This window comes from Lemur catta, chromosome 4 (genome assembly GCF_020740605.2).
Source record: "Lemur catta isolate mLemCat1 chromosome 4, mLemCat1.pri, whole genome shotgun sequence".
In the NCBI taxonomy this organism is placed as follows: domain Eukaryota; kingdom Metazoa; phylum Chordata; class Mammalia; order Primates; family Lemuridae; genus Lemur; species Lemur catta.
In genome coordinates this window covers 27,884,285-27,897,171 of record NC_059131.1, presented here as the reverse complement: position 1 = coordinate 27,897,171, position 12,887 = coordinate 27,884,285, and the positions used below count along the sequence as shown (strand labels likewise).

Genomic DNA, 12,887 nt, shown 5'->3' with positions numbered 1-12,887 from the left:
GCGTGGGGCGCGCTCCCACCCAGAGCGCAGCGGCTCGGGCTGGTTCCGTCCCGAGCGCGGTTCTGGGAAGTCGTGCAGTCTGGATTGGGGTGACTGTGATTAGGAGCGGCTACTCGACAGAGGAAGAGTTCGCACCACGGCTTCCAGTAAAGCCGCAGGTGGAGCTCCAAGGCCGTCGGGGTGCGCCGCCGAGCCGGGCCGGACCACCCGCGCGCCCAGACGCGAGTGCGAGTCCGAGCGGTGTGGACGGTGCGGGCGCGCCCCGCCCCCCGCAAGCCCCGCCCCGCCAGGTCTCGTTTCCCCTCCTTCTGCTCAGTCCTTAAAACCCGGAGAAGCGGGATGGCGCGTTTTGACTCTGCAAAGTGAGCAAACACCTCTGCGACGCCAGCTGTGAGAGCCGCGCAGGGGGCATGGGGATTGACGCTGCTCATCGCCCCCCAGTCTCAATCCCAACGCTGTGAGAAAACGCTGACTTTGCCAGAGCCCCAGGTGCAGCGGGGCTCGGTAAAAGAGGCACCTTTCTCCGTTCCCATCCCAGTTCAAGCGCTCCTGGCTCTGAGGACGCCAAGAGACTCCAGAGTGGGTGCTAAAGCTCCCAGAGCGGGCAGCAGGTGTGCAGGGCTGGCCTCCGGGTTCCCGGAGACTCTCGGGCTGACGTCTTGCGTTCGGTAAAGGCCCCAACCCCTTCTCGGAGCCGGCTGTCCCGCGCCGCTGCAAACCGCGTCTCCCCGCAGGTCAGTCTGTCGGCGGAGCCGCTTTCTCGCGGCCTCTTCAGATGGGTTCCTGCAGGTCGGGGGTGGGGTGGCAGGCACTTTAAAGGAAACCAAGAGCCACCGCCTTGATGCCCGCGGTGTTGGCCCCAAATTGCAGGAACCGTTAAGCGCCGGGTGTGTGAGTGGTGGTGGTGGGGGGGTGGCGCTGGGTCACAGAGAGGTGGAAACACGCCCCTTTTTTTCTCCACGGGAGACTGGGCTGGGGATGGGAAGGAGCGTCTTTGGCCACTTCTCCAGAGAGCCAGCCCTGTCCTGACCTACGCACGGCCTCCTCTCCACCCAACGGCACACAATAGTGCGAGGCTGGGGCAGGGGCGTGGGGCGCCTGTTCCTTTCTCTGCACACCTGTGTCACGCCTTCACCTTTCTGTCCCCAGCATGGCCACCAGCCTCAGCCTGGACGACCCTTGGCCGCTAAGCCTTCTGTCCGTCCAGCAGACCACGCTCCTGCTACTCCTTTCCGTGCTGGCCGCCGTGCATGTGGGCCAGTGGCTGCTGAGGCAGCGGCGGCGGCAGCCGGGCTCCGCGCCTCCAGGCCCCTTCCCGTGGCCGCTGATCGGAAACGCGTTGGCGGTGGGCCGGGTGGCTCACCTCTCCTTCGCGCGCCTGGCGCGGCGCTACGGCGACGTCTTCCAGATCCGCCTGGGCAGCTGCCCCATAGTGGTGCTGAATGGCGAGCGCGCCATCCACCAGGCCCTGGTGCAGCAGGGTGCAGTCTTCGCCGACCGGCCGCCTTTCGCCTCCTTCCGCGTGGTGTCCGACGGCCGGAGCGTGGCTTTCGGACATTATTCTGAGTACTGGAAGACGCAGCGGCGCGCGGCGTATGGCACTATGCGCGCCTTCTCCACGCGCCAGCCGCACAGCCGCCGCGTCCTCGAGGGCCACGTGCTGGGCGAGGTGCGCGAGATGGTGGCTCTGCTGGTGCGCGGCAGCGCGGGCGGTGCCTTTCTCGACCCGAGGCAGCTGACTGTCGTGGCCGTGGCCAACGTCATGAGCGCCGTGTGCTTTGGCTGCCGCTACAACCATGACGACGCCGAGTTCGTCGAGTTGCTCAGCCACAACGAGGAGTTCGGGCGCACGGTGGGCGCGGGCAGCCTGGTGGACGTGCTGCCCTGGCTGCAGCTCTTTCCCAACCCGGTGCGCACCGCCTTCCGCCAATTCGAGCAGCTCAACCGCAACTTCAGCAACTTCGTCCTGGACAAGTTCCTGAGGCACCGGGAAAGTCTTCGGCCCGGGGCCGCCCCCCGAGACTTGATGGACGCCTTCATCCTCTCCGCGGAAAAGAAGGCGGCCGGGGACTCCGGCGACGGTGGAACGCAGCTGGACCTGGAAAACGTGCCGTCCACTGTCACCGACATCTTCGGCGCCAGCCAGGACACCCTGTCTACCGCGCTGCAGTGGCTGCTCCTCCTTCTCGTCAGGTAAAGCCTCCAAAAGGCGTGGGACAGGCCTTCCTCTTTCCCTCTGAAAAGGGCGGAGTGGGGCAGGCTGAGGTCTTAAGCAGCGCGCGGGCTTTAGGGTTTCGATCCAGGTCCCCGTCACTCAGAACTGAGATCGCGTCCCGAAAGCAACGCCCAGGGCTGCAAGGCGCGGGCCCGGACACGCGCGTGCACACCCCACCACGCGGTGCCCCGACCTCTCCGCATCTCCGATCCTGTCGCTATCCTCCCCTTCCCCGCTTGCGAATGGGCACAAATGTGTAAGAACCCCCTTGAAAACCAAGATGTTTTTAAAGCGCCCGCGGATCAGCCCTAATGTCTCTCTCCCCGGCGCAATGGTAGCAAAATTGGACTGGTTCCGAAAGAAAGGGTAACACCGTAAATACATTAAATAAACACAGCAGCCTCGGTGCAGACAGTTTTTGGCGCGGATCGGAGGCCACCCAGGCCTGGCGCTGAAAGCGAAACGCGGTCAGGGCTTTGTTCTGGGGCAAAAACGCGCACGCAGGCTTTCGGAAGGCGGCCAAACACCAGCGGACAGTGCTGATTTATAAAACTGCGACGCTAGGAGTAAGAGAAGTGTCAGCGTAAAAAGCAATCACTTTTACCGAGTGCAGAGTAGCATCTAGAAGGGCATTCGGGGTACCCAGGACCCCTGCCCTCGGCTCGGTTAGCTGACCCTCAATGATACCTTGATAAAGGCGCCAACCTCTGCTACACTCCAACATGCACGAATTCCAGGTTCCCGGTGTCGGGTCGCCAGATTTAGTAAATTAAAGATAAAATTTACACGGTACTTAGTTATACCGAAGGATTAGTTGGTGTTTATCTGAAATTCAGATTTAACTTGGTGGCCCATATTTTATCTGGAAACCGTATCCCAGGGGCAAATGTCACGCCCAAGGCAAATCTTGATTGCCTGAGAGACCAGAAAGCCTGGTTGTGCCATTTCTTGGCGCACAAGTAAGCGGTTGGAGATGCTGAATCTGCAGGCGCCACAGTACGGTATTTGGAAGGCAGGGACAGCTTCTTATTAAAATTCACTGCAATCTGTATTTCCTTAATGCTGTACAGCTATCTTCACAAATTACACGTTTTTGTATATTTAAAATAGCTTTTCAGTATTAAGATCATAGAAACAGTCGGGAGGAGGGGCAGAAATTAAATAAACAGAAGTCAGCCATAGATGGGGAGAAAGCCATCCCAGAATAGTTAAATAGGTCCTTTGCATCACCAGATAAGCATTTCATCTTTTGAAACAACCTTTCTTTTTCATTAGGACTGAGCTGTAAATAGTTCTCTCTGTACTCCAATTGGGCAGCAAAAGTAAATAAAACAATTTTGGGGTCATATGCTGATGAATACTTTTTTCTTCTTTTTAGTGAAAAGACAATATGACAGGGTTTGGCAAATTCCACCACCTGTTTTTGTATATAAGTTTTGTTGAAACAGCCATGGCCATTCATTTATGTATTGTCTGTGGCTGATTTCACACTGCAATACAAGGCAGCGTTGAATAGTTTTGAGAGAGGGTTTGGTCCACCAAGTTCAAAATATACACTATTTGGCCCTTTTAGATCACCCATAATTTCATCACATACATGCTTACATTTTTTTAGAGTTGCAATAATTAGTTACATGCTTTTTGACTTCTGGCACTTTGTGAATTATTGTGGTGGATATTTCCCTATCTTTTAATATTTATTTTACTAATTTTTTTTTACTTTTTTATTTATTTTTATTTTACTAATTTTTGATGGATTAATTCTGCCATCATAATGTATAGTTGTATATAATCATTTATTGAGCTTTTGGTCATTGGCCTTGATTGTATTTTAAAAATTTTAGCTATAGTTGTGGTTACATATTTTTGTATCTGTTAAATTATTTCCTAAAAATACGTTTCTAGGTATGGGTAACTGGTTTTAAAATGAGGGAGGAGGGGTTACCCTTATGGATCTTGCTTTGTACTATGATTTTGTTTTCCAAAAGGATCGTGCCAGTTTATGTAATCAGCAGTAAATAAGTATTACTATTTTCACCATAATCTTATGAATACTGGGAATTTGCTTTTAAATTTAGGAAATACAGTATGTGACTTTATCCATCAGGATACCAGTTATCGTTGTATAAAGTGAGAACAGCTTGTCTGTTGGAATTATCCACGGAAATCAGCCTTGTCCATTATTGTGTTTTAGACTGAGAAAATTTAGAGTTTTTTGACTTATTATGGGAGAGAGAGCTTTAGCCATGTGAGGCTTATTATAAGAAATATAATTGCTAAAGTCCATTTTGTAATTTAGTAAGAAATTAGGAAGCTGTTTTAGATGTTTTTTTTTTACCAGAAGTATTAATTCAACCACTGACCTAGATAGCCTGTTTAAAGAAAAGTAGAATTAAAATAAATTGTAATGTACTTTCTAGATGAAAGAAGAATTAATTTTGCTCACTTGTTTTTCTTCCTCTGAATCAAAACCCAAACAGGTACCCTGAAGTGCAGGCTCGGGTCCAGGCAGAATTAGATCAGGTCGTGGGGAGGGATCGTCTGCCCTGTATGGACGACCAGCCCAACCTGCCCTACGTTATGGCCTTTCTCTACGAAGCCATGCGCTTCTCCAGCTTTGTGCCTGTCACCATTCCTCACGCCACCACTGCCAACACCTCTATCTTGGGCTACCACATCCCCAAGGACACGGTGGTTTTCGTTAACCAGTGGTCTGTGAATCATGACCCAGTGAAGTGGCCTAACCCAGAGGACTTTGATCCAGCTCGATTCTTGGACAAGGATGGTTTCATCAACAAGGACCTAACCAGCAGCGTGATGATTTTTTCAGTGGGCAGACGGCGGTGCATTGGCGAAGAGCTTTCTAAGATGCAGCTGTTTCTCTTCACTTCCATCCTGGCTCACCAGTGCAATTTCAGGGCCAACCCAAATGAGCCCCCCAAAATGAATTTCACTTACGGCCTGAGCATTAAACCCAAGCCATTTAAAATCAACGTCACTCTCAGAGAGTCCATGGAGCTCCTTGATAGTGCTGTCCAAAAGTTACAAGCCGAGAAAGCTTGCCAGTGAGAAGCTGGAGGCAAGCTGAAATTTTAGAACTACTCAAGTCTTGGGGGTGGGGAGTAAAATTCAGTTTTTTCTAGCCCCTGTTTTGTGGTGCCTCTCAGCCTCTAAGGTGAGCATAAACCAACTGGCCCACAGGGAAGGTGTGCTCCATGTTGAGTAGCTCCTCCTGAGTACTGGGCTGTGCACAATCTCCTGGAAGAGTTTTTGAGTCAAAGAGTTAAAGGGTCCAAAGAATTCTTATACCTATGCTGGATCCTGCTAATCAAATTTTCTTAAGGTAGCATTCTTTGCAGTTAAAACACACACGCACATACATACACACACAAACTATCTAATGAAGAGTTATTTCAGTGACCATGACATTCTAGGTGGGATCCAAGATTTATCTTCCATGTGCAGAAATCTACTCCACAGAAAACTGCATTAAGCAGAGTTTCAGAGAATATTGATGAAGATACAAAGGCAAGTCATTTCAATGTAAGATACATGATTGAGGGTGTTAAGGGGAAAAGGTAAAGACCATCTGATATTCCCTTCTCACCTTTTCATTAAAATAGCTTAGACAGACTCTAGTATTTATGGGTGGATTTATCTTTTTGCCTACTGATAGACTGACTTCCTTACTTTTTTAGGATAAATCATAAGGTCAGTGGCGCAAAAAGAAATTAGTAGTTGAATTAGTGATTATAGTGGGTTTCAGTGATTCTTCATGAATTTTGAAGTGTGAATTGTTCAACTGTAAAATTCTAAGCTGAAGCTGTGCCTCTGTTGGTTGCCAAAATATATTTCAATTATGAGCAAAAACCCCCAAGAAACAAAAAAAGAATCCCAAAAATCAAATTGTCAGCTAAGCTTTAAATTATGTTATTGTAATGTACTGACTTCAGTAAGTCTCATAGGTTAAAAGAAAGTCACCAAGTAGTATTCAACATATATACATACATATATTACATCATTGTCCATAAGTAGTATGTTAGTATTATCTTGTTCAAGAAAAGGTTGAATAAATGTCTTGTATGATATTGTAAATCGAAAAGTACAACCAATTCAACTAAATGTGTCTCAAATATTAGATATGTTAAATGAGCTTGATTAAATCACCCCACTATGTTTGACATAGGAAAACCAAGCAAGGTCTCTTTTCTCATCCAAAAGCTGAAAGAGAACTGACAAATCTCAAAATTAGATCCAAAGATGTGGTCTTATTTTATAACTTTTTAAATTAAAATTGTGTAATACAGGATCTTTTTGAAACTGATTTAATTAATATGTTTAAATTTCAGACTCTTGGCATGCTTAAATTTAAATTTAATTTTAAAGCCATTCTGATTATTGAGTTTCAGTTGAAGTTAGCGGAAGTCACCGTTACCCTGTGGAAGGCAGAGAACTCTAACCTGTGTCTGCCTGATGCATGGTGAAAAAGGCTGTGAATTATCTGGATGTTCTCTTTGCTAGGTAAAAAAGGAGAAACTTCCATTGTAACTGATCTAGTTTCTCTTTTAAATAATTTTTTAAAAGTTAACATTAATGTCTGTTTTTTGGAAAGTCAGAATCAGAAGATAGTCTTGGGAAGCCATTTTAAGAATCGCACTGGAAGACAGTGGAGCTGATCCGATCAGTTGCTTTAAGACGGCCAACCCTGTGAGCGGTTATTAATATTTTGGTAGCTGGGAAAACATAAAGCTCTAACAAAATGTATGCATTTGGCTTATGTAAATAACCTGAAAACCTTTAAAAAAAATGACGAAAGATTGCAGAAGTACAAAGTGAAGTTGTAAATTTCAATTTTCTTTGCAATTAAACTTGCAAAGGAAGTTCTGCAGTGTCCTAAGAGCTTACTTCTTGTTACATCTTATTAAGCTTTGTGGACTCTTTGTATCAAAATTACAAAGAAAGGCTTGTATGATGGTTGTGTGGGGGGGGTGGTAAGAGAAAAGAGAGAAGAATGGAAAGGAGGAAACATGGTTAAACATTCCCCCCCCCATTCCAAATTAATTAATTTGGAGCACAAAATTCAAATCATAAACATTTAGAAAAAAGATGTTTGGTATAGTAGTGTTAAATCTCAAACAGTCTATTTTTAAAAATCTACAATATAGCAGACCTGTTCTGTAGTTTGGAATATTTTATTATATAATTTCATGTAATTTTTATTTTAAAGATTTATAGCTTTACTTCTTGAATATGAAAAATTGTGCCAATATTTTTTTGAAAGGTAATAAAGTTAACTATAGACATCAGGCTTGCCCAGTACATTTATATGTTTTGTCACTGGCCATTCTAAAATGTTATGCCCCAGCAGGGCTGAGACAGTGATTTTGGGCTGCCGTAGCCCATTTATTTAGATTGAGAGATGTATAACAGCAAAAATAATCATGTACCAACCTGGATGCCTCATTAAGTCAACCGGGTCCAGATGTGCTATTATTTGTTTTTATGTATGTAGGCTCAGTCGTCATCTGACGCTTGTGGCAAAGGGAAAGTTGTGCTTATATAGAAGAAAGTAAGGTAGGTGCTTGGAGATTACCTGGCTTATTTAACATGTTGATAACATAATTTAAGGAAGGAAAACAACCAAAATTGAACAAAAATAACCAAATTTGGAGACTACAGTAATCAGAAGATTGGCTTAACCAGAAAACCTCATTGTATTTCTACCAGAGTCAGCACTTTTACTCCCGTTTATTGCAATAGTTATTTTGTTTATTAAATAAAGCTTTGACTTTGTAAGAAGAATTGCTTTTTTCCCCAAAACAGAAAGATGTCTCAGGTTTGTTTTGTGGCTTATCTAAAGCTTTCATGTCCCAGAACTTAGCCTTTACCTGTGAAATGTTACTGATGCCTTAATATTTTCATACTAGATCTATATTAGATCAAATAGTTGCATAGCAGTATATATTAATTTGTATGTGTTTAGCTGTGATACAACTACTACTTTAGTAGATGTTTATAACTCAAGGATAACTTCTTATTTAACCTTTTCTTATTTTTGTGCTTTGCCATGTATGCTTTTAGTATATACATAGCAGCTACAGTACATAATTGTAATCGAAATATATTCTGGGGTAACAGCATTAAGATGTAGTTTTTACTGTTTGATATACCAAATTTAAAACAAATCTGTATCTGATTACGTATACTGGACAGCATTACCAAAATAATAAAAATCACTTGCATAATCTTATGAAGTTTCATTTTCTGTTTTAGCAAACAAGTCTAATGCATCAATTTATTTCAACTATTACTATACATTCTTGACTTAAAATATTGCATTGTAAACGTTTTATTTGGCTAGTCTACATTTTAGCCTGCTTGCATTTTTTAATATAGGCTTTCAGCATACAGTTTTCTACCAAATTTCTGATCTCTGTATTTTGCATTTATAAGAACCAACATAGAAGTTCAGTTTCAATGACAATCAAGCAAGATGAGAATTAATTTGCAATTTTGAAAGATTGCATAGGTTGAGACTTTAAGATGCTGATCTAATATTTCTGCTTCATCTAAAAGACTGCAGTACACATTTTTCCCCTCAGCAGCGCACCAGTCCTTTCTCTGAGTATTTAGTTAACTAATTGTCTTAATTAATAAGTACAATTAATGTCCAATAAAATATAGGATGGGCGCCAGTATTCTGTAATATACTATGTGGAAATATTTTTTTTCCGACCTTTTTACTTGGCAAAAAGACTTCACAGGGCCCATTTCACGGGTCTCCAGGCCTTTGCTGCCCCACGCTAACAGATGACAGTGCTATGCAGTACCAAAGGCCCTTATTTCTTCTAGACTTCAGCTCCTATTACTGTGAAAACAGGAAAAGAAATATAGGGAAGTAAAAACTGCACACAATGTCACTGATACTTTGGCTTGGGAATATCACTTTAGGAGCCCAAAGGTATGGCTGTGAATTGGTTTAAGAGAATACTCACTTTGTTTTCTAGATACATTACCATAGGACCTTGGAAATGGTGATACAGGACAGAACAAGTGAAGGAAATATTTTCGTGAGAAAAAGATTCCTTTTAAAAAATCATAATTGGGGTCAGTTTTTGCAAAACTGTCGAGCAGAGTTGGATTCTACCCAATCAATCCAAGAGAGGAGAGTACTAGAGTGCAGGGTGAAAAGTGAAGGCAGCTTTGGACATAAGACAGATGTGGTCACTGGAAACTCAGAGATTGTTTCTTCAACCTCAGAGTCAGTCCGTTTTTCTGCACAAGTGCTGCAGAAGGTAACTGGCTGGCAACTCTCCCTTCTTTTGACTCAGTAACTCTCAGTCTCTGCTCTCCAGTTTGGGACTATTAGTTATAATTCTCAGACACAGGAACAGAAAGAAGAAAAAAATTAAATATATTCAAACACATTCAGAAGCAATTCTTTTTAACCTGGAATTTTGGAGGAAAATGGTTTAAATGCATATAGGCAAGATACAGGTAATAGCTTATGCTTTAGCTCCTTTGTGTGCTAAGCTACATCCAGGCTTTGAGGAAGAACGCCGTGGTCTTTCCAACATGTGTCAGCTATGAGGGGAAGAAATGGAACTAAAATACGCTGAGCACTTAGGATTTTGGGATCACCGTGCTAAACTCTAATGCATCATTGCACAACAATCTTGTGAAGGAGGTGATAAGGTAACGTACCCAAATTATACATTTAGACGTGTTATTGTCTGGATTTTCCTACAGAGAGATTGGCTTTAAAGCCTGTTGTCTTCATACCATGGCTTGTCACTTCCAGCCTGACTTAACAGTCTGTCCATTTTTTAAGCATTAAGATCCTTGGAGTTTCACAGCAATTTACCTCCTTTGTCTAGGGCACATTCCACCCTATAGCCAGGAAGTAACTGACATGTGATGTGTGACAGGACTGCCCTATTCTGAAAAAAGCCCCCTCAAGCTGTTCCTTATGCAAAACAACAACAAAAAAAGTTCACGCTTTGTCTTACACTCCTAAAACCTCTGTCCTAGCACCTGTCTGGACCAGGGATCCTTGTCTGAGCCAAGGCTATCTGTTGGCTGGTGTGCACCATACTGGGTGTTGGAGCATGTGGCGGGTCAGAGCCATTCCATCTCTCAGAGCCCTTGAGCACCAGCCAGAGGGAGAGGGAAGCAGCAAGGCATGCAACAGGCATAGGAAGCAGAGGGGCCTGCTGTATGCTGCATAAACAGCACACAGTGTTACAGCAGATGCCTATCAGCACTCACACCTCTTTGCGTAACAGTCACTGCGCTCTGAAGAATCATCCAGCCTCTTTAAAAAAAAAAATTCTGGTTTTCTTCCTATTTGCCTACTTTTGTTACTCTGTCTCCCAATAAGTGACCGTTACAATGTCTACTTTTTGTTTGTGTGTTCCAGCAACATTTGTATTACTGTTTTGCATACATGTATTTTTAATTTATGTCAGTACTGTGCATAGCTTATCCTGTTGCTTAATCTTTTCTTAGCAAGTCCCACCTCTGTGTAATCCCCTGGCTTCTGACTGCTGCCTGGTGTTCCGTGGTAACCATCCACTGCGTTTTCTCTGTTCTGCTCTCCTGGCAAGGGATGCCCAGGTGGCTTCCAACTTTATGAGCCCTCCCAACGATGCTTCGAGGAACATCTTTGTATGTGTTTCCTCGTGGACCTATGTACAATTTGTAATATATGCCATACCCACGATTAGAAGTGCTGGATCAGCAATTGTATGTGTACACAATTTAAATACTGCACAATGTTCTCCAGAATGCCAGACCAGTCCATATGCCCATCAGCTGTGCATGCGGGTTGCCTGGGACTTACCTTCCCCCCAATGCATCACATGACCTCTTTATTTTTCAGTGAAATATTTCTTCTTTGGAGAGAGAATGCATTACATAGATTTTTTTTTAATCAAGAAAAAAAAGGAGATATCTATGCTCATTTTTCAATACTTCTGTACCCCTATTTGTGTTTACATTGTATCTCCTATATTAGATGTAGTCACTGCAAAGCAAGGACTGAGTCCCAACACTTTTGCCATGAACAATATTGTGCATATAGAAGCATGAATGAGTAAGCATCATGGCCTGGTTGAAGTCCTTGCAGGCTTCTGGGTGGAAAGGGTGGTACCACATTCTTGCAGCAAAACAGGAAGTAGAACATCAGCCTTGGAGATGAGCAACAGCCACTAAAGCCATGAGCTGGAACCTCCCAACCAAGGCAATTTTAATTCAATGCCATAAGTGTTAATTGAGCACCTAATAGGTAGTAGGTACTGTTCTAGGCACCAGGGATATAACAAAGACAGCCAGACCCTGAGCTCATGGAGCTGATATTCTAATGGGATGGGTAGGAGGAGAGAAAAAGAAGTTTAAGATTTCAGTTAATTGTAAGTGCTATAAAGATAATAAATCAGGCCAGGCGTGGTGACTCACACCTGTAATCCTAGCACACTGGGAGGCCAAGGCAGGTGGATTGGTTGAGGTCAGGAGGTCGAGATCAGCCTGAGCAAGAGCCAGACTCCATCTCTACTAAAAATAGAAAAATTAGCTGGGGCGTGGTGTTGTGTGCCTGTAGTCTCAGCTACTGGGGAGGCTGAGGCAGGAGGATCACTTGAGCCCAGGAGTTTGAGGTTGCAGTGAGCTACAGTGATGCCACAGCACTCTACCCAGGGTGACAAAACAAGACTCTGTCTAAAAACATAAATAATTATAATAATAATAAATCAAAGCAGGGTGTGTGTGTGTGTTTGTATGTGTGTGTTTTGGGGGGACTGTTTAGAATGAGTAGTCAGGGAAGCCTTTCTGACAGAGGCAACGTCACAGGGTGGGCATTGAGGACAAGCATCCTCTTACATCCTCTCTAGATGAAGAAAATACAGGTACTGAGTTATCAGACAATAAATTAATTACCTAAAAAAAAAAGAAGCTGGTTGCAGCCCTTTAAATTGATTTTATGGTCACAAAATCAGGGCAGTTGGAAGTAAAATAATCTCAGCACACTCCACGGCAGAGGATGCAGGCAGGCCTAGTAGTCCGTGTTGGCGTTTGGTTTTGCCAAATGGCATTAGTGTGGTCCAGACCATTCCCTGCCATTGATTCCTAAGCTCATTCCCAGTCGTGTTCCCTTGGGGCACGGAAGCAATTCCTGAATAACCAGAGAGCAGGCTCTCAGAGCTAACACACTTGTCAACAATGTCTTCTAAAATACAAAGTATAATGGCCTGCTGATTCTTTCATTTTATGTGTACCAAAGGGCTCCAGTTTGATTCTTTGAAGCCCTTAACGGATCTTCTGCTGGAATATTTCATAGACTCTACCTCTCTGGCCCTTAAATAGAACTTTTATTATATCTGATTGAAAGGATGTCCACCCTAATCCTTGGGGTTGCTAAGAAGAGCGTGCAGCCTCACGTTGCTGTTCTCAGGTCTCCCGTCCCCTGGTGATGCACTGCGCGCCCAGCATGCTTTCCTGCCTCTGTGTCTGCCTTTATTGTTTCACCCCAGAGCTCTTGCTATTGTCTAGGCCTTGGGATACCAGGAGGCAGGTGACACCGGCTTTGAGAACACCACCGGTCCCCTCGCCGTATCAGGGAAAGCTGCTAGTGCTCGCCGCACGTGGTGGATGCTCTGCTCTCGCCCTCTCCCGAGCC

General features: G+C 44.6%; 1 protein-coding gene across 1 annotated transcript; it reads left to right on the top strand.

Moving 5' to 3' along the window:
* Positions 1 to 321: 321 nt before the first annotated feature.
* On the top strand, positions 322 to 8,465 carry LOC123636812 (cytochrome P450 1B1). Its single transcript, XM_045549426.1, has 3 exons — positions 322 to 734; positions 1,150 to 2,193; positions 4,696 to 8,465. The coding sequence occupies exons 2-3, from the start codon at positions 1,151 to 1,153 to the stop codon at positions 5,282 to 5,284; spliced, it is 1,632 nt and encodes a 543-aa protein (XP_045405382.1). The 5' UTR covers positions 322 to 734; position 1,150; the 3' UTR covers positions 5,285 to 8,465.
* The last annotated feature ends 4,422 nt before the right edge of the window (positions 8,466 to 12,887 follow it).

Coding starts and splice junctions, on each gene's coding strand:
- LOC123636812 (XM_045549426.1), top strand. CDS start 1,151: ATGGCCACCAGCCTCAGCCTGGACGACCCTTGGCCGCTAAGCCTTCTG. Junction 2,194..4,695: donor CTGCTCCTCCTTCTCGTCAG/GTAAAGCCTCCA, acceptor AAACCCAAACAG/GTACCCTGAAGTGCAGGCTC.